Source organism: Wyeomyia smithii, chromosome 3, assembly GCF_029784165.1.
Source record: "Wyeomyia smithii strain HCP4-BCI-WySm-NY-G18 chromosome 3, ASM2978416v1, whole genome shotgun sequence".
NCBI lineage: Eukaryota > Metazoa > Arthropoda > Insecta > Diptera > Culicidae > Wyeomyia > Wyeomyia smithii.
This window is the reverse complement of record NC_073696.1, coordinates 87,776,416-87,798,354: the sequence shown is the minus strand read 5'-3', so window position 1 is coordinate 87,798,354 and position 21,939 is coordinate 87,776,416. Positions and strand designations below refer to the sequence as shown.

Genomic DNA, 21,939 nt, shown 5'->3' with positions numbered 1-21,939 from the left:
GAACCCGAGTAGTCCAAATAATTCAATTTTTCTCAACTATCTAATAATCTCTAATGCAGATTTGCTGGACAAGCCGTTTTCCGATGAAAGTTTTCTGAAAATCCCACGAGTTTTCGCATAAATTGATATGATCTGATTGGGGTTTAAAATAGGTTTATTTATCCTAGTGAACCAGCAGGCTACCTCAACTAGTGAAGTTCAATCATTCGACTACACTTTCTTTTGTCGGAATACCTATGATATGGATATTACTATTTTTTCGGTTTTATAGATTCCGTGGATAGCCCCATAGATATGGATGTAACTAGAATTATCTAGTTCTGGAATTAGAACAAAAATGATAATATAAAAAATTGGTGTTGATGATGTAGTTACTAGATTAAAACTTGTATCGCGATATTCAAATAAATGTCGAAATAAAACAGCTTTCTATCACTTTGAAGCTCAATATATCAATGTACTGTGCCGTTAATGCAGTTAATGCTCTGCTGACCCAACTAGTTACAAAATATTTTAAGTGGCTTCCGTGTCTGTTTTCAACCGCACGATTCTTCTGAAATAATTCACTTAATCCTCCGAAATAATTCCGCACACTTAATTGCTTATAAAATGTGAACTATTCCTCGGTGTGCTCAACTTTAGTGTTGTCGCCATGTCTTCGACCCCTATCCCCATCACCCACTTCATCGACGTAATGATAAAACTTTTAATGTACGACAATCTAATTATAAATTATTTTCCACCGCACCACCCTCTGCTTTGGACCTGCCAGGCTGCTGGCTACTTGAGCAAAATATTTCTGTGTGCTAGCAATTCTGATGATCGTTGTCATTACCATATCCCCCCACCATTTCGTTTGCGGTGGTGGGTCGGTGCGCTCAGCTGTCCTTTTTCGCCGGGCTTGCGGTCTTGCAAAGCCACGAGGAATACCTACTTTAGTGTGGTCGTCAGTTACGAAACAAACGACCGTCAAGATAGCTTGCAGCAGGATTCGCGTCGGTTGGGTGGTGCACCTTTTGAATTGAAGAGTAAATTTTAAATGCAGTCATGTAACAAATCAAGGTTGACTGTTCCAAAACGCGACATGAAAAAATAGTTTTAGTTTCGAATACGTGTCACTATTAAGTGCCAAGTAGTTGTTAAGAAAATGCACGAGTTTATAAAACCATTTCGACATTAGGGCTGGTAAAAACAACTAATGCAGGTCTAACATTCAAGTGGTCTACGCTGGGTAATGTTGTAGCTCAACTTGTACGCTAGCAGTCTAGAATGATGAAAATATTTTTTGCAAAATTAGGGCCAGTGTCGGTGGCTTTAAAATATGCAAATTGACAGCGAAACTATTCAAAAACATCAAGTGGCGAGTTGTTATGATGATGTAAGTTAAGTAAAATACAATTTGCATACAAGTCATGCACGGGTTTTGGCAATAAATACTGGCTTTTTTGTTAGTGATTGCGCAAACAAATAATCACCGCGACGCTTGATAATGTACGTTATCGAAATACAGTTAATATCATGGTTGCTGTTAATATCATTGGTATGCTTGAACGTGGGATTCCGATTTGAGCGAATCAACGTATTTCATTACACTCTAAGTCGAAACACCATTTCAGGGGTGTTTACACAAAAAAGAACACTATATTTTTTCAAACAATTAAACCTCAGTTTACAAGTTACACTTTCTCTCCAGTTGAAGCTTGAGAACTCAATTGTAGTTCCAACATTTACGATTATTGCATTATTTGAATTACTATTTGATTGATGATTATATGGATCGCAAAGTCCCAAGGATCACTGTAAATAGTGAAACGAAGTTGTGCAATTTTTCTACCCTCCAGAGTTATTCGAAATGCCAACACACAGCCTCATCGCCATTCCTCTGGTATAATACCTTCCATGGCTTCTGCTGAATTATTAATGAGTTTAACGAGTTCACAATCAGTAAATCGTACGATTGCAACTATATTTACTTTATTCAATTAATCTTGCCGTCAATATTTTTCCTTTCATCCTTCGTGCAAGAGCGATCGGGTTTATATTTGCTCTAGTTATTTTGTGCTTCCCTCTTTTTGCTGCTTTCACGATTCACTTTTTCCCACAGAATTCTCCCACCAGACAATACCTAACGACCCTAAAGACGAAGAAAACGACGGACTTAAAGTCATCCTCGACGCCCTTCCTGTCGCGGCTCACCTTCTGGTGGATTACACCACTACTGTGGTGTGGCTTTATCAAACCGTTGGAACTGGAAAATCTCGGAATGCTGCCAGAAAAGGACACCAGCCGGTATCACTACGATCAATTTCTGTTCATTTATCAAAGCTTGAGGGTGAGTTTTGTTAGGGTTATGTTCAAACACATTTTCTCTTTAGTATTTTTTATTTTGAGCTGGGTTGCAGTCAAAACACACAATCACAGGTTGATGCTTAGAATAAGAAAAGAGTGTAATAGTGTGATGAAACTCTTAGTTATATATCATTTTAATCGGGTCAACAAATCATGCACTTATGAAATAAATTCACAACGCGTTGTCTTATGTTTCATTCACTAAATAACTAGATATGTTTTAAAGTAATTGCACTCCAAGCCGATCAGCTCTTCGTTTCCCCCTTCGGTGGGTAGGTTTGATGTTATGAATGATCCTGGGCCGCTGAATGACATCTGTTATAAATCAAAGCTGTACGCGGAAGCTAGCATGTGTGATATGTGTGCATTTGGGGAATTTTGACACGCTCACCGGAAGGACGGGAAATCCCTCGAGTGGAAACGAGTTTCTAGACGTAGTTAGTATAAGCTAGTAGAAAACACTACTGTTGCTGTCCCTTCGCTCCTAGCATCTGCTGGACGTGTGACATGATTAATTAGCGTGAAGCAGTTTTGCTTCAACAGAGCCGTGCCTTTAAGCCCGAGAAAAAAATTCTTTTTTCCGTCGCTTTCGTCACTTCTTGTGATTTAATCTGATTTCCGGTCGTAGAAAAGAACGGGCTGGATCAGGCTTCTCGCAAAAATGAGAAAGCGACTCACGTTCATGTCGTACAATTTTAATTACGCTGTCGTGTAATAATTTCAGTGTCTTTTTGGGATTTCTCGGTCTGATCCACTATTGTCTTTCGGCCTCGTTATGACTCGAAACCGAGTGCGCGGCGCGAGGTGACGCAAGTTGTAGAAGAATGATTCCAACCGGATGCCTTTTCGGGTGCTCCATCCTGTAGTCAACGTCGTGGAAGCGAGGCACATCCCGAACAATGGCTAAATAAAGTGACTTTTTCATGCCTACCACCAGGAAGCCTTTTTTTAAGGCGATAACGAGTTTTAATTGTAAGTTGCCAACGGAATTTATTCTGCGTCTTTTCAAAAGAGAAACCGGAGGGTTTGCTAGAAGTCATTGAATAACAGTGGGCGCGCTAATTTTGTAAGTTAATTAATTTGTTCGACCTTAATTTTAAAATGAGCGTTAACTTTTAGACGGCAGATTTTGTTTAAAAAACCCTCAAGCTTTCGACTGGGAGTCTGTTTCCAGTGCTTTTGAAGTTTTGTGAATCCAAAGAAAAGAATTATTTCCATTCAGTTTCCATTGTATAAAATTATACTCCATGTTAATTTTTTCTGCGAAAAAAGTAGAATGTAAAGTGTAAGAAATAGGAGAAGAGAAACTGAGAAAATAGATAAAAGAAGGAAAAGTAGAGAGATAAAAAAAGGGAAAGAACAAAAAAAGAAAAAGAGAGAGAGAAAATGGAGAAAAAAATAGTAAGGGAGAGAAACAAACAGAGAGAGAGAGCGAGAGAGAGAAGAAGACGAAAGCTAAATTTATAAAAAGAAATAAATTAAATTTTAAATCTAACTTAAATTTTTCACATACGATCGAAATGAAAGAAAAAAATACAGTAAAACCTATTCGTAAGTTATGGTGTGCGAAAAACAGTCGTTATAGAATCTGTACTAAACACTGAAGCCGTCAGTGCGGCAACTGGAAGAATGGAACGGTCTGCATCACAATTTAATCTTACAGTAGAAAATAGCCGGGGTTTCTTGTAGATTAATTTGAAGCAACGATTTTGAGTGGTTGGAGTGACTTAAGCTTCGTATTGCTAGCAGCTCCCCATACAAAAATGAGATGATGCAGAATAGTGTGCACAAAAGCGTGGTATAAAAAATTATCCGTTTGCGTGGACTTAACGGACGATGGGGCGCTAAAGTGGTCACTCAATGTCAATGGATACTCTTTCGATCCAAGTAGAACCAAACTGAACGAAGCGGAAGATCAAGTATTTGGTCTTGTCCAAGTCTTGGTCTCGTCCAAGACCGAGACAGAAGGTTTTCACAGAAATATTCCTGGAGTATTGCCATGTCTTCAGAATTAGCCAAGCTAGGTCGCTTACGTTTCCCAGTCAACCACAAATCGTATATCAATGGATGAAAACTATCGCAAATGTAGCTTAACGAAGTCGAAATCGTATAACACGCTTTTTATCATGTGCAGAAATTCATCTTTTATTGTATATCATGGTGGAGTCTTACCGATTTACGATTGTAAGCTTAGAGTTGTAAAATAGTGTGAAACAAATCAGTTTCTACCGGATATTATCGTATAAAAATACGTATATCAATGAATTGCATATCATTATTCCTAAGTACGTATATCGCCTCCAAAATAATACGTATATGCTGTTTTTGTGCATCAATTGCGAGTTTGTATGATACATATGAGCAGTGATGGAAACGAAACGAATATGATGCAATCGTCGTTTATTCATCACTTGTGCACTTCACGAAGTGTACAGGCCGCGACTAAACTTGAATCCTCTCAACCCATAATGAAATGATGATATGGGGCATAGGTTTCTGGAAGAAAAAAAACTTATGGCTAGACTACATCAGCTCTGAGAAGCGATTCGATCGTTGCGTTTGTCTCTCCATAGGCCGGTAGTTAGTGGAAGGAAGGATAGCAACAGGAGAATATCATATCGCCTGAACAGCAGCAGAGGTTGGGTGCGGTGAGAGGGAATGTGTGGGGGAAGGGACTACTTCAGCAGCGGTTGAGTTTAAGCGAGAGTAGGAGGGCATACACTGTCATTTTCTTTCTTTTTCTAACAAAAAATCATATTCATGATTCAAATGAATAAGGATATAACAAGTTCTGATCCCTCTGTGTAACAGAGACGAATAACTTCATATACCGAGTTGTGCACATTGAGAACCACGTGTTGTGGTGTACACTAATGTATAGAAATATATCGTAAAGAGAAAAGCAAAGAGAGTGCACCAGCACCGATACTTTGTTTTTCGCATACTGACGACGATATCAACGCATCTTAGGCTTGTTTCATGTCTATTCATTAATCGCTAGAGGTGATTTTTTTCCTTCGCTGCCTATGAGTGCGGATATTGGAATCAAAACATTATTATACGTATGAAAATGTTGACTGGGTTGTTGCAGGATACGAGAGAGTGGTGTCATCAGCAAATAGGCGAAGCTTTCCATTCAGTCTGAGATGGCTTTGTCATTTACGTATATCAGAAGCAGTAGCGGGCCGAGGTAGCTTCCTTGTGGGACACCTACTCTTAACTGGCGATAAGTACTTTTTGCTATGTTTACTGCGACATGCTGGGTCTGGTGCAAAAGTAAATTTTAAGCAGTTGACTGGCAATTCCACTCACCTTATAATTTTCAAGCTTCTGAAGCAAAATTTCGTGATCCATGCCATCGAGCAGCATCTTTAGATCCAAAAATAGGATAGAATCGATGCTGTTATCAAACATTTCTATTAGTAGGTTCGACATGAATAGGTGATGCGTTTTGAGGAGTGAGGCTGCTATTCTTAATTAAATGAAAGAGTAAGATAGGGTAAGGAACGGCTTAAGCAGTGGCGCCTATTTTTTTATCAGTAGAAGAAAACGGCCTTGAAACTCCTAAATTTTGATCAATATCGACAATTTTAATGACTAAAATGAACACTCTGACTAACTAGCTGTCTCACGAGTACATAAAATACTGTTCAATACAGAAAAATCTTTGAAAAAACTTCAATCGAAAAAAAACAACCAAAATGCAGCAATACGGATGCAAACTGCTAAAAATAGGTTCGCGGTGATTGGTCCCTTGATCGGAAAGTTTAATTGATTATCGTTAAAGATTACTAAATTACTTTTACAATCTGAAAAAAGTGCTGATAGAGGAAAGATAAAAAACAAATAGTTATACCTATGTTTGTATTTCACCTTACACATTTCGAGCATTTCGGCTCAATACACAGGCGACTGATTAAGCTGCTTAGAAAATGTTCCCTACCCTATTTAAAATTATCAAAATCAACTTTTTATAGCCTTCAAGGGCTAACTGTTAAAAAGAAGGAAAATTTTCTTCGAACCTTTAGCGATCACAGAATATCATTACAGTTTACTTCGCTAATTGAAAAAAAAAATGTCTGAGTGATTTCATCAACTGTTTCAGGATAGGTTTTAAGCTTTCTTTCATGACGCAGTTAAGGCGGTTCATAAGAAAGAATTAGTATGTGAAATAAAAATATAAAGAGAGAAGGAGAAACATAAAACAGGAAAATAAAGAGTATATAGGGTATACCACTATGCAAAAGGAAGAATATAAGAGAAAGAAATTCAGAAAATAACTAATAAGACAAAGAAAAACTAAAACACAGATACTGCAAGAGCGAGAAATCAAGAGAGAGAGAGAGAGAGAGAGAGAGAGAGAAAGAGAGAGAGAGAGAGAGAGAGAAAGAGAGAGAGAGAGAGAGAGAGAGAAAGAGAGAGAGAGAAATAAAAACAGAGAAATAAAGAAGGAGAATAAGAGAAAGAGAAATATAGAGTGATTTTTTTTTCTTGATGGACTTCCTCACTGCGACCAGAATCGTAGATCTATTGTGAGATATGCCCGGGTGTCTGCTGTATCCCGCACTTCTGTTAATAGCAATACCGCTATTGAGAAGTGGCATGCTTATTATCATTGTTCATCAGTGCTTGTGTGTAATGTGCTACTCTTACACGCCTACTGTTCTACTATACCGATACTCGTTCCTCTTGCCAAATATCACCAATTATAATTCCCTGGAGAAGTTTCGTCGTGCGTCCTTCTGGCTAGTTTTATTGATAAGAGGGACTTATTATTTGTTAAGAGGAAGTCACGCAAAGGTATTGTAGATTTCAGCGTAAAGGAAGGGTAACTGGTGGGGAGCCTGAGAGTTCTTTTTGACATCGGATGGCCTGGTTCTACTAAGATTCGAACCCACGACCACCCGCTTGACAAAGCGGACTCTGTAACCATGCGGCTACGAAGCTCCCCTGATATGATATATAGAGTGATATGTGGGAAGATAAAAAGAAGATGAAATAAAAGAGTAATAAAATGAGATAAAGAGAAAAAATGATAAATAGATAGATAAAGAGCGAGAGAAAGAGAGAGCGAGAGAGCGAGGGGAAGAGAAAGAGAGAGCGAGAGAAAAAGAGAGAGAGCGAGGGGAAGAGAGAGATAGAAAGAGAGAAAGAGAGAGAGAGCGAGAGAAAGAGAGAGAAAGAGAGAGAGAGAGAGAGAGAGAGAGAGAGAGAGAGAGAGAGAGAGAGAGCGAGAGAAAGAGAGAGAGAGCGAGAGAAAGAGAGAGAAAGAGAGAGAGAGAGAGAGAGAGAGAGAGAGAGAGAGAGAGAGCGAGAGAAAGAGAGAGAGCGCGAGGGAAAGAGAGAGAGCGCGAGAGAAAGAGAGAGAGAGAGAGAGAGAGAGAGAGAGAGAGAGAGAGAGAGAGAGAGAGAGAGAGAGAGAGAGAGAGAGAGAGAGAGAGAGAGAGAGCGTGAGGGGAGGAGGGAGAGAGGGAGAGAGTCAGAGAAGGGAGAGATGGAGAGAGGGGGTGGGGAGAGGTAGAGAGAGAGGGAGGGAGAGGGAGAGAGAGGGGAGAAAGAGATAGAGAGAGAGAGAGAAAGAAAAAGAGAGAGAAGTACACAATAAAGTCCTCGTTGTATCTTCTTAGGCCTTTGGTCATGTCTGGAGGCCGGAAACTGATTTCAAGAAACTAGAAAATGTTGTCGATAACGGATAGGGGCAACTATCGAGGAGAGAGGAGGTCTTCTTAATTGATAAGAAAGTTTGGTTTTTTCGTTTATTATGGGAATTTTTTAAATGAGTACGATGTCCGGGCAGGTGACCTTAACAAAATCATAGCTTGCCAATAACATATAAAGCTATGAGAACTTTTCGTGTTATTCGGAAGATATTCCTGTTTCATACATGCATATGAAAATATTATAAAATTTTGATAACATATCCCGCTATGCCTTTAATAAGATATTTGAGTTGCTTTTAAAATATCTCATTAAAAGTAAGTTTTCAAGTGGAAATTGTTCGTAATTGATTATTGATAAAATATTCAGTTATGCATTTAGTGTTCAAAAACTTGAAAATATCTGAATCGGTCATTTTTGTGATTTTTAATGCAAATTATTGGTTTGTTATTAAAATATCAAGCTTTGCTATTCATAAAGTCTTGGAGGAATAATAATTTGGTATCATTTTTTTGTTGTTTTACCAACCATGTAATCCATATTAAGATCAAAATGAGGTGTATTTTCAATATCTGGTTGTGATATTATAATGATATTTTTTCCTGCCCGGGTAACTTTCATGTTCTCAGTCGGTCATGGCCAGAGATGGATGTCTAGAGACCGGAATATGATGTCTGATGTTTTTGTAAAACAAATAAGGCGACTTTCAGTTTCTGGAAAGCTGTATAAAACTGTTTCCCGTTTACAAACCTTCCAACATTGGTATTTCCGCAAACGAGATGACTCTCAGAAAGCCAGGAATAAAAGTCCAACGACATTTTGTAAATTCAAGATGGCCCCTTCCGGTATAAATTCTCTGCAATATGTATATTTCGATATCGAGAAATAAAAATTATTCATGTCCGGCGCCAATTTTTAAATCCCACATGACGACCTACATTTTCTGGAAAGCTTGCTACAATAGAGGAGAAAGCTTGGACTATTTTGAAATGTTATTTTGAAATCAATTTCGCTATTTCTGCTGCCTGCCAAGTTGTGTAAAACTGAGTAAAATGATTGAATAACGAAGATATTTCTAGAAAAAGAATTATGTTCAGAGAATGACGGGTGTCCAACGCTATTTTCGAATTCAAGATGGCGACCTCTGGAAACAGTGTTTCAGATTCCAAGCAGAAGAAAATATTCCTAATACTCTCTGATGAGGTTTATAGATAAAAGTTGACTCCCCAAATCGAAAATAGCGGTCAGGCTGAGCCTTTCTCATTCAAACTTATTATTTGTAAAAATAGATTTACATGAATGCTTATATCCAGGTTCATTAAGCAGATAGTATGTGAAGTAAAGAGAGCGAAAAATAAGCGAACTGGAAATATAATACAGGTTTGGAAAAATATACCGCATCCCGACGGGACTTGAACCCGCAATATCCATGTATCCGGCATGGTGTTTTGACCAATTAAACTACGGGGGACGGTGGTACTGTTCCACAATAAAATATGAAATTTGACGTAATGTTAGTGCTTAAGAAATAGCGAAATAAAAGAAATGACTCTTAATTTCGAACAATTCAATCACGAGCGATACCGGGAACGTTCAAATAGTACGATACCACATTTAAATCATGTTGAGGCCATATATATTGATCAAAGCAGGTTTAGTTTTGAATAGTCTTTGAATTTCTTTTCGTTCCAAAACTTTTGAACCACATATCAAATTGTTATGAAGTTTGTTATTTGTAAGTTTGAGAGATGACTCGTTTGTATGACACTAGTTATGTACAAATAAGTCGTGTAATCTTTGAGAAAATAGACTTTCGTTGTTTTAACAATTTAATACATAACGGTTGCTTAAGTTCAATTATAATCAAATGAAAAGGGAACGTATAGGGCAGCCAACATTTGGAACCACGTGTTCAATCATGATTCATCAGTTAACCCTTAACTAGCCCGTTCATCTGATAATACTATTGATCAAATCGGTTGTGCACTTTCTGAGATAATAAAGTTTCGTGATTTTCACAATTCGGTACATTACAGACGAAGTTACAGTCCGATTACAGCAAAATTCAATAGGGTGTTATGAGGCAGTTAGACCTTTCATTTGACATTAATTTTGTGGAAATCGGTTCAACCATGTCTGAGAAAAGTAAGTGAGTTTATGTAGTCTTTGGAATATGTTTCTTTTCATACCTGGATTTCACATTTTTAAACATAACAGGCAAAGTAACAGTCCGTTCACAAAAAAAAATCAATACTGATTTTATGAAAATCGGTCCAGCCATCTCTGAGAAACCTGAGTGAGATTAAATAGTCTCCAGAATACGTTTATTTCCATAAATTCTGCACCACAGGTTCAATCTTCATAAAATTCAAAAGTTAAGGGTTGTTTTAGGTAGCCAGTTCTTTTGAAATTAATTTTGTTCAAATCGGTTGTGTAGTTTCTGAGATATTGATGTTTCGTGATTTTCACATTTTGACACATAACCTCGAAACTAAAAATCCGATTACAAGAAAATCCAATAGGGTCTTATGGGGCAACTAGACCTTTCATTTGCAATTAATTTCATTGAAATCGGTCCAGCCATCTCTGAGAAAATCGAGTGAGATTAGCGTTACACACACACACACACACACACACACAACACACACATACAGAAAATGCTCAGCTCGTCGAACTGAGTCGAGTGATATACGACATTCGGCCCTTATGCCTTTAGTTTTTGCAGTGATTGCTATACCTTTCTAGGAGAAAAAAAATGGAACGAGAAGACGAGAGCCTTTATTTTCACTATCAGAGGTGAGCTTAGGCTTTCGATTATGTAATTTCAGAGTTATTTGAGTTCATTGTAACTTAATGATTTTTGTGGTACCTGTTAACTAAATATTAAGGTATTTATTATAGTTGTATTGATAATTAGTATGTGTGTGTTATAAGGTGACAATAAAATATTCAACTTTTTAACCAATACTATGGATCCAAATAAACGTAAGTTCATTGGTCGAACGCTATATGTTAGAATGATGCTCAAAAACCTAACTGAAGCAGCAATCTTAACAGAAATCGGGCAAACGTGAAACTGTTTCATACCAAGGGTACTACTTATGCCTGCAAATCGATCATTCAATTTTAAGAAGCTCCAATTCCCTGAAAGAATTGCATTTTTAATTACTATAAATAGGTCACAGGGACACTCCATTAAACAATGTGGAGTAGATATAAGATCACCGTGATTTTGCACGGTCAAATATATGTCGTTTGCTCGGGGATTGGCTCACCTGCAAACGAAAAATGTAGAGTATAAACAAGTTTGTAACTAAAACAGAAGTAAATATTTGAAATGATAGGTTGGTAAAAAATTTTGAAAATAAAAGAAAAAGGAGAAATTTTTATACGACCAAGGTCGGGTACATTCAGCTTGTTTTTTTTTAATAAAAATGCCTGCATTTCAAAAATATGTACCTTTTAAAGCATAAGGTATAAGCAGAATCTCACTGGTCAGCCTCAACTGTCTAATTGAAAACACCATTGTTTCGTTTTCCAGTGTTTGCTCGATTGGGTAGACTTCATGGTATACTTTTTTGGTAAAACCTTTTCATAAATACTCGCCTAATACTTTTGACGTTTTTACTAAAACGTCAATTGTCTATTCAAGCTCGAAATATTCACTACAGAGGTCAATCAATAATGCGTGTTGATTTTTGTTAGCGTTGGTGGTTCCTTATAAATCAGTCAAATAATCGACGATCCAAAATAAAACCGTTTCTTTGTCCAAAGTAAAGGTATTCAAATCCATAATTTCATGTCACCTGTTATGGAACGACATCTTAGGGTCCATCCACATACCACGTGGACAGATTTTATACGTTTTTAACTCCCCCTCCCCCTCCGTGGACAACTGCTCATATAAATTCTAAAAAATTTGTATGGACCGTAGACATTGCACATACCAAAAGCGCATGGTATGTGGATGGCCCCTTAGTATTGATAGAGCATAAATTTTGTGAAACTCTCCGTCACGAAAATGGCATGACATGGTTGGAAACGTAATTTGAATAATTGTTCAAGGTAAGCTCACAATTCGTAGACAAGTTTTAACTCTCAAAGCAAATAAATCATCTGCCAATTAATTGAACGAACATGTTTCAGAATACACTAATAACTGTTAGATGATGCACCCGGCTCAAACTTGTTCATGCACCCACGCATTCAGTTCAACCCACCGAAGTTCGGTGGATATTTTGCCCCACTCGGCCTAATCCTTTGATGTGTTTCCTTTTCTCCAGAAACCTGCCTCTCTGTGGCGATGCTACGTGCTCAATTGCTGGCAAATGTTTCTCGCTGGAGGAGTGTTTAAGCTTATGGGCGACCTCTGCGCCCTCGTGGGTCCACTTTGCATATCCAATATTGTCGATTACATTGCAAAACCTCTGACATCCTCATCGGTGAGGGCCACTAATGCCGGTGGCGAGGCTGTAATACCACCATCTGACAACGCACCATTTGTGTATAATCTTCGGAATCAATCAATCCCAACCCCAAACGATGAGACACTTCTGTTGAGCTCGCTGACTTGGGCAGAATTGTTGGCCAACGGTTGGTTTGTGGCGCTGCTGGTGTTGGTGTCTTCGTTAGCTCAGGGCACTTTTTCGCAGACCAGTACTCACATCATGGACATGGAAGGAATCCGACTGAAAAATGCCCTGCAAGGATTGGTGTACAGGAAAACATTACTGCTCAGTTCCAGTGGACCAAGAGCGCGCAAATCTAAACAAAAGTGTGATGTGGAAGCTGCCACACGTGAGGAAAAAACAAGCGGTGAGTTATTCGATTCCTTTGATAATAGGTACTTTTTCAATAGCATAAAATTAAACATATTTACGGATTGCACCGTCACAGTATCTTTTTTTTCCGTTCCGAGAATAATACATTTTGATTTTACGCATGATTGCCTACTCGAACATATCGCGGTATCTGGTGCGAATACAGTATTATTTGATCCAGAATACGTAAACAATCGGTAGAAAATATTCACTGTTTTCGCATGCTCTAACAATTGTTTGCTGAAGCGATAAATAATGTGTAAAACTTAAACCAACAACGCATAATCAATAATTTTCCGTTTGTTTCCCTTCGCTTCCATGGGGCAGATAGGTGCTGCGATGGGAGCGAGACCAACCGTCGGCCGGTAGAAATTGGAGTATCTGACCACCGACGCCGCCCCCCTCTCCCGGACAAGGTCAACCGTAACGGGGAACGCACGGCAGATGTTACATCCGAAGCCAAACCAAAAACAACTAGTCAGCATCCGTTGCAAAATTCAGAGGAAAAGATAAAACATAAAATAGCTGCTATCGATAGCGATGATCAGCAACAGTTCGCTAGCGGTCGGGCTGGCAGCCACGCGGCAGCCGTCGGGGAGAAGGAGGTGGAAAAGCAAGCAAAAGTTACCGTCGCTGGGAGTGCATCGGAAGCGATCGAAAACGGAAACCGCTGTGCGGAGCGAGCGGACGGAAGGGAACCGCAGGCCGGTAATGCTGCTACCGATGCAGGTACCATAACAAATTTAATGTCCGATGATGCTTTTAACGTGATGTCGTTTGTGAAGATTGCGCATTACGTGTGGGCGATTCCGTTAAAGGTAGGGTTTATAGCTTTTTGGTAAAACATAAATTTGATTTTAATACAATTGGTTGAGAATAGTTACGTTCTATGAATCGATTTGAATGTTAACCACAATGAGTTAAAGTTTTGTTTAATTGTATTGCTTATTGAGCATACACATTTGTATTTTGAAAGGATTTTGATGAACAATTCCGAATTAAAATAAATGAATGAATGAACGGAACCTTTAACTGCTGGTATAATTCAAAACCCTTACCCTAACCCTAACCTAACCTGCAATGGGATTTAATATTCAAACAAAAAAAACTGTGATATCATTAACTGTTCAATAGTTACAGCTTTCAAGATTGGTACACTAAGCTTGATTGGATATCATTCCTGGGAAATGATTTTTCTCTGCAGCTTAGCGTTAATCTGATATTCGAAGATTGTTTTCGTCTTCGAACTGATTCGAATCATTGATAATGTAATTATCGTGTTTGGTATTTGCTACTTTGTTCGATGGCACAAAGTAGCAAATACCAACCACGGACTAAAGGATTATTCGACTCTTACCGTTCGTGTATTTGACTGCAGGAAACATTGAGTTGATTAAGAAATTTCTTCTTTTTTGCAACCTTGGTAAAAACAATTTTGAAGTTTTGATTATAGATCAGCTGAATAAAGCGTTTTCAAATGACAAGTCAGCTAGCCGTCAAGTGCAGATAATTTTCGCATCCAACAGCGTTTGGGAGTTTCCGTTTCTGAATAACTTACTTTGACGAGGGTTCATTTTTTTGCTGCAGCATGAGTTTGTATATGTGCCGTCATATTCAGTTATTATAACAAGGAGAAAGGATTAGCCAGATTCAGTTTACCTTTGCCCTATATCATCCCCTCATTTCCTGTCATATTATTAAACTTTAGTGCTTTAACAAATAGAAGGCGGGAATTTATCATCAGATCAATCTAATTGTAATTCGTCGCGCATTCAATAAACGTGTCTTATTAAATTTATAGATTTTTTTGAACAACTTCAACTATTTTTCGGGGTAAAAAACTTTTTTGGTACAACTTACTTGTGCATTACTGTGTTGTAAAGCTTTATGCGTTTTTACTCCTTCCTGCACCTTATAACGTTCATTTTATGATCTTAATTTTTGGAGAAAGGCCACGCCTTTTCAAACTTCCGTGCAAAACGTTTAAAAAATGATAACTTCGTTTGGTTTCATTTGGATGTGAATAACAGGACGCAGCCAAAGTTTGACTGCACGTTATTTGAAATGATAGGTAATCGTTAGTGTAGTTATAACTATCGGAACAGTTTATATTCAATATTGATGACCTCCGGCCTTGTCCCATTTTAAAGCGCCTGATTCTGTTGTACCGAAGAACAACTTTTTTTAAGTTACACATCATGTGTTATAAAAGCGAACCGTCTGACCTTGTTGTGTACTTCTATGAAATTTCCATCCCACATTGAAGGGTTTCCCTTACTCATCAGATTTACGTGATTCTGGTGTTAATCCATAATGGCAAATAACATCCTGCACGACTCGAGCAGAAATAAATTTAGAGTTGATTTCTACCTTGTTATAAACGTCGAAAGCTAAAGGGAAACAGTCATCCTTCTAACCTCCTTCGATAACATCTCATTCAGATGGATGATTTGGATACACTCTCGTAGCGAATTGTTGTTGTTGTTGTGTGGGCTATAATTCATTGAAGCATTTGAGCAGACACGACCGAGTGGATTAGAAGGCTTACCTATAGGTCGGGAGGGCTTCCGACCGGCGATGGGCGGTGGTGAAAGTTTTGACGAGGGACACCAGCACCAGCTCTCTGATTGCGGCTAGCTTTTTGCGGTTTTGTCAGAACTTTCGCAGGTTTCGTGCTTGAAATTGGATCGAGTTGTTGATGGTTTATTCTTGCGAATGAAGGCAATGGTTTCTTTACACGACATGAAATGTTGATCTTTTTAAACAATGCTTTCGGAAGATACTGCTACAGACTAATGCTAGTGCCCGGTATGGGTGACGGTTACTGAAAGGTAAAGCATCCAGGTGGATGTTTCATTTTCTCCGAACCGGACAGCTATTATCCCGTCTTGACTATGTGTGGCATTCAGTTCAGACAAGCTGTCTGGTGCTACTGGGTCGAATGGGTGTATTGCTACTTTCTTCTACTACAATGTAGTACATAATTATTGGGAAACGCTTTTCAAATTCTGGGATGAAGAGAAGCTTAGTGCTAACAAGCGTTAGAATTAACTTCACTTCGTTTAATGATGTGGAATAAGCTCATCCCCTCTGGTGATTCTTCAACTCAGATGCATCCTTTCAGTTGCGGTGTATTGACCTGATTTAACCTCTCTTATCTTGCAGTTTTATAATAAACATACACTTTTTAAAACTTGATTAAACTTACCTCGAAAGATTGTTTAACTCGTAAACTGCCTGTTCGCCAGTTATTTTGAAGTAATCCCCGAAAATGTACAATGTAGTTTGAGCAGGAAAAGATAACTGCAAAATATAACTGCTCAATAAATTTAGCAAGGGCTTAATGTTGTTACTAGTAGGCCAGACGGGCCTACTATTCTAGACCCCCGGTCCCTGGTCGTTCCTCTGGAGACCGATTGGGGCGGGTACTCATGACCTCTTTTATGCCCGAGCTCAAGCGTGAGGTCCTCTCGTTCAAGGTCGGCTCTAAGTCTAGTCGGTTAAACAGGACGGTGATATGTGTGAACTAGAGAAAAGCTAGTGATTATAATATTTACGTTTAATAACCTTAAATTTATACGAATTGTGTGGGTGTGTATCAGTGTCACTGTATGCCTATTCTAGGTTACCTTGCGGCGACGGTGAGGGGGTTGGTTTCCTGGCTGTTCAACACAGATGGGACGGGAACGTGGCTGGCTCTCCTTTCTACGTTGATACCATGCAACGCGCTCCGTGGGGGTGAAGATAAGGCTCTCGCGGGTGTGTGTGTAGTAGAAAAGTGGATCACAGCTGAGTTTCTATCTTTATTCCTCTGAAGATTACTTCTCCACGTCTACCATACACTATCGGATCTTTTCCGCAGGTCCGGGCACGGCTCCGGGAACCCGAAAGTTGGTGAGTTTTCCCTAATCTAAACTCAACAATTCCACCTTGGGGCTCGTTACGGGTCCAATTCGATGGGCTATAAATTTGCTGGTCCTGATTCGCCTTTTTTTCCAGGTTTAGTTGGGATTTGCACCAAAGAATTTCGATCCGGATGATCGACACTTATCGATTTTGACAAAAGGGTACAACTTATCACTTGCTCTTCGAATGTGTACAATGGAAATGAGGCCGACTCTCGATACTCAGCTTTCAATAAGCTTTTAGCTTTCGTGTACTCCCATCCATCTCTCTCTCTCTCTCTCCACTTGGTTTGCCATCTCTGCTTCCTGGCTCAATCCGTCCCCTGAACTGAAGTCACCCGTCTATTTTCTAGCAGTTTTTCGTGTATAGTGTACTGTGAACTTACTATTAACCCTTTGTGTGCTTAGTGTATTTATATTGGCTAATATTCTTTTTAACCCATGGGAATTTTAATATTACGGAGGTTTTTTATTTTATATATATTTATAACTATCACACCAGGTAAATGTTACGAACGGTAACAATGTAAACATACTATTGAATCAGTTTTCAGCAGCCGTGTATTATTTGGTTTTAATGGGGTTAATTACCTTATAAACCTAGCTTGCCTTATAGTCGCTCATAATGATAAATTGCATCACATCAGTTTTTTAGTAGGCATTGTGATGAGCAAGAAAAAAGCACAACCTTATTGAGCGATGCCTTTACGCGTAGGGAGTGTGGAATATAACTACACACATGAGTAGGCGAGCCAAAGCTGCGTGCTGTTGAGTAAGTTTACTGTGTCTGGGCTACATTTATCATAGACATTTATTATATTATTATTATATTATATGTTATTCATTTTATTACGGCGTTTATATTGATTTATATTGTATCAGTGATAGACGCACCCAGACTTTGCATTTAACCCCAATGACTTCTTTGATGAAGTTCCTTACCTTCATTAGTTCAGACAGACATATCTCGTTAGGCGTGAGAATACCTTTTCCAATAATACGCAGTCTTTGCTGAATTAATGCGCTGCATTGGCACAGTAAGTGTTCCGAGCTTTCTACTTCAGAATTACAGAAACGACATAAGTCACCTGTCAGTTTACCTAATTTTGAAGGTGATACTTACTCGGACAGTGCCCAGTAAGTAGGCCAGTTAACGTACTCAGATCAGCTTTATTCATACTGAGTAGGTTCCGAGTGATTCTTTTACATGGTGTAATGAATAGTTTAGATTGCTATGCTTTGGAGTAAGCCTTCCAGTTGGCATCAATCATCATGGATTCCCAGCCTCTTAGCTCAGATTTCAACAGGATGAGGATACCCCACAGAATGGCTCCGGCTCGACGAAAGCAGTTGAAAAACCAATTCTTGCTAAGAGATCGGTTTTTTCATTTCCTTCTATACCACAGTGACCCGGCACCCAGTATAGATTGACAACGTTTGTTACAGTTAGTTGCCGTAGGGATTGAATATATTGATTCCTGGTCCAGTGACCCCAGCACCTGTAGACTCGCCCATTTTAGAGCCATCTGTATGAAATATGACTGATCCAGGACGAACTTTGGGACCTCCTTCTTCCCATTCACTGCGATTGGTTTCAAACACTTGAAAGGAACATTGAAGTTAGTTCCAGCGTCCATCCAGTCCACATTCTTGGTTATTAACATGTTCAGTTGGAAATCCTTGAGGATTCGTAGATGTCCCTTTAGATCCTCTTCCTGAAAAGTTTTAACACGTTTTAGCCTAAGAGCACCTTCTCCGGCTTCAAGTTGTACATACTGATGTAAGTGTAGAAGATATAAAAGAGCTTCTAAGGCTTTGGATGGTACACTGGCCATTGCTCCTGTTGTTGATAGGCATGCCAGACGTTGTAGTTTATCTAACTTTTTCTGAGCTGATAATTGTGAAGTTTTAGGCCACCAAACTAGCGAGGCATAAGTTACTCTGGGTCTCACTATTGCCGAGTATATCCAGTGAATCATCCTCGGCTTGAGTCCCCATTTTTTGCCAAATGTATTGCTGCAAGCCCAAAGAGCGTTGTTTGCTTTTAAGATTGCATACTCTAGATGGTCGTTCCAGTTGAGCTTATGGTCAAGCATAACACCTAGGTACTTGGTTCGCTGGATAGCACCAACTGTGTGTCTTCCAACTTAAGAGTTGCAATATTATACTTTCTATTTCTTGTAAATGAGATTATGACTGTTTTAACGCTTAGTCCTTCCAGGTTGCACCATTTAAGTGTGTAGTTTAAGGCGTATTGCATTCTATTGGAAATAGTAGATCCGCATTTACCCCTAACTAAAATAGTAATGTCATCAGCGAATCCGATGATTTCGTATCCTAGGTTTGTTAAGTTGTTAAGAAGATCATCGACAACAAGAGACCACAATACGGGAGATTAAACCCCTCCTTGTGGGCAACCCCTTGTTGGTTTTGTCGTTAAAGTTGATCTTCATAAATTGGCTGTTATCAACCGGTTTGATAACATAGCGATAGTCCAATTCAAGATGCACATGTCATTTCATAGCATTTTTTATAGATTCGTGAGAAGCATTGTCAAATGCTCCCTCAATAACAAGAAAGGCTGTCAATGAGATTTCTTTAGCCTCAAAAGACTTCTCTAGTTTTGAAACCAGCGTGGGGAGTGCTGTTTCAGTTGATTTACCAGTTTGATAGGCAAACTGAAATTTTTTTAATGGTCTACTTTTTAAGTAAGATAATTTGATATGTAGATCAATGATTTTTTCCATCATTTACAAAATGACAGAAGTTAGACTGATTGGTCTAAATGCTTTGGGACTCGTCCTATCACGTTTTCCAGCCTTAGGAAGAAATATGACGCGGACTTCTCGCCATTTACTCGGAATGTAGCTTAGTGCCATGCTAGCCCTGAACATCTCCACCAGACAGGGGACTATAATATCCTTGCTTTTTTATAAAAGCACTGGATAAATCCCATCTGGCCCCGGCGATTCAAAGGGCTTTAAGGAATCCACTGCCCATTCAACTCTTGACGTCGTGAATATTACACTGGCTAATTCTTGAGTTTAACCTTGTCATGAATTGAGCTAGGTTGAGCCATATAGAAGTCCTGTGCATTTTCGGAAGTCAATTGAGTCGAGCCTGGAAAGTGTGTATCCATCATGACACTAAGCGTTTCCTGAGAGTCTGTTGTGAACTGGCCGATTTCGTTCTTTAAGCGGCCAAGCCCATTTGTGAGATCTGTAGAGAGGGCTTTATGGAGTCTAGCTACAACTGAAAAGTTTTCAACTTGCTCCCATGTACGCTTCCAGTCCCTTCTCTTTGATTTACGAATCTCTCGATTGTATTCTGTTAGACAGCTTTTATATACTGTCCAATTTCCGGTAGTTTTAGCTTTGTTGAAAAGTCTTCTTGACGATTTTCTTAGCTTTTCAAGTTTATTGTTCCACCAAGATACGTTCTTACTAGGAGTTTTCCGTTTCACCGGGCAACTTTCTTCGAAGGAAATTATTATATTAGTTAGAAAAGATGAGGAAACAGTTTCGAGTTGCTCAGTGGAAGAGATGTCCACTGAGAGCAAAATCTTGTTTGGGAATGTGGAATAGTAGCTATCCCAATTAGTTTTTCTAGGATCTCTGAATTTTTCGGACACGAGCTCCCCAGAAACATAGTTGAACATAATTTGCTTGTGGTCCGACAATGATTGTTCTTCTGACACGTGCCAGTTCACAATCATTCCAGATAGTTTAGCGCTACAAAGTGTTAGATCAAGAACCTCTTGTCTAATTCTAGTAACAAATGTTGGATTACAAATGTTTATGTTGTGAGAAATTAAATATTTAAATAAACACTCACCTCTAACGTTGATGTTGCTGCTACCCCAAACCGTGTGGTGGGCATTCGCATCACATCCTATTATGAGCTGTTTGTTTTTTTTTGTTTTCAGTGTTGAACAAGCGCAGCAACTTCTTTTGGAGGAATCTCAGCGTTATCTCCTGGGAAATACGCAGAGGCAACGATGATCTCCGTTATCCCACGAGTCGTTGGAACTTTCACTTGTATTGCCACGGCGTCTCTACTGATGAATTCTGTAACGGGTATAAATGTTAAGTTTTCCCGCATAAGAATTGCTGCTCTGGGAGCAGTTTGTGTACTATCATAAAGAAGCTTACATTTTGGTGTAGAAATTTCTTGAACTCTATTGTTGTTGGACCAGGGTTCTTGAATTAGAGCCACGTCCAAGTTGTCTCGAGTGAACCTGCTACATAGGACGCTGCTAGCACCTTTGCCGTGATGTAGGTTCACTTGAATAATTTTTATTTTATTGGACATTTTTGTTTGGGTTACCATTTTTCAGGGGCGTGTGATTCTCCCTCTGATTGGAGTGGTTTACAAATGTGCGTGTGCTCGATTGGATCGTATCCCTGGCCGGGGCTTCAGGGCTTTTTGATCGAATTTCAGCGATTACAGGTTTTCCAGAGTTAGACGAAGGGCACGAGTTACCACTCTTGACAGAAATGGGACCAATGTTGTTTGACCCTGAGGTCTGTTTACCATAGGCATCATTGATGCCCTTGGCATTGCCCTCTGGGATTGTGCGATCGGTTTTGCCAAACTGTCCAAAGTTGCCATTCCCTCCTTCGTTGGAGACTACAGTTTTGGATTTACCTGATGATTTGGTAGATTTTTTAAACAATATCTGTCCAAATTTATAGTTAATGTACATATCGCGATCAACTAGCGTCTACATCGACGCACCGTCGACCGTTAGTGCCCACTCAATGTGCACATTGTTAATCACCGAGCGATTCAGGATTCTTCATGCATGGTGTTCAAGTTATCATTTTGGCTTTCGATAAACGCATAAAAGGAATGATACTTACATTATTATTATGACTTACTTCACAGTTAATATCGATGTCATCAGTAAATATGAGCAATCTAAGAAACATTCTCTTGATTCCACTAGCGTCAAACGAATCGAAATAGTTTCGACGGAAAACCCGTGTTCAAGCAATATCTGCCGCAGCTCATTTCGTATAACTGAGTCGTACTCTGCCTTGAAATTTAAATCAACAGATGTTGTATCTGTAAATTATATTTCCAGCATTTATTTGCTCTACTCTCTTATATAATTTTTTGTTGCTTCATTTTTGTTGCTTCATTTTGACAGCAAATGATTGTTATTTTGACATAGGACGACGTCTTGCTTTACTATATTGGTGCGC

At 39.0% G+C, this 21,939-nt stretch overlaps 1 protein-coding gene across 15 annotated transcripts in view; it reads left to right on the top strand.

Moving 5' to 3' along the window:
* Window positions 1-21,939, top strand: part of LOC129726709 (ATP-binding cassette sub-family C member Sur) — a 179,363-nt gene that overhangs the window by 52,686 nt on the left and 104,738 nt on the right. For 13 of the 15 annotated variants that reach the window (XM_055683717.1, XM_055683709.1, XM_055683713.1 and 10 more), the window contains 3 exons: window positions 2,105-2,332; window positions 12,291-12,822; window positions 13,155-13,645. In XM_055683717.1, the coding sequence (XP_055539692.1) occupies window positions 2,105-2,332; window positions 12,291-12,822; window positions 13,155-13,645 (1,251 nt within the window). Of the gene's footprint in view, window positions 1-1,054; window positions 1,379-2,104; window positions 2,333-12,290; window positions 12,823-13,154; window positions 13,646-21,939 lie in introns of those variants that run through there. The other 2 variants (XM_055683723.1, XM_055683720.1) reach the window with 2 other exon arrangements.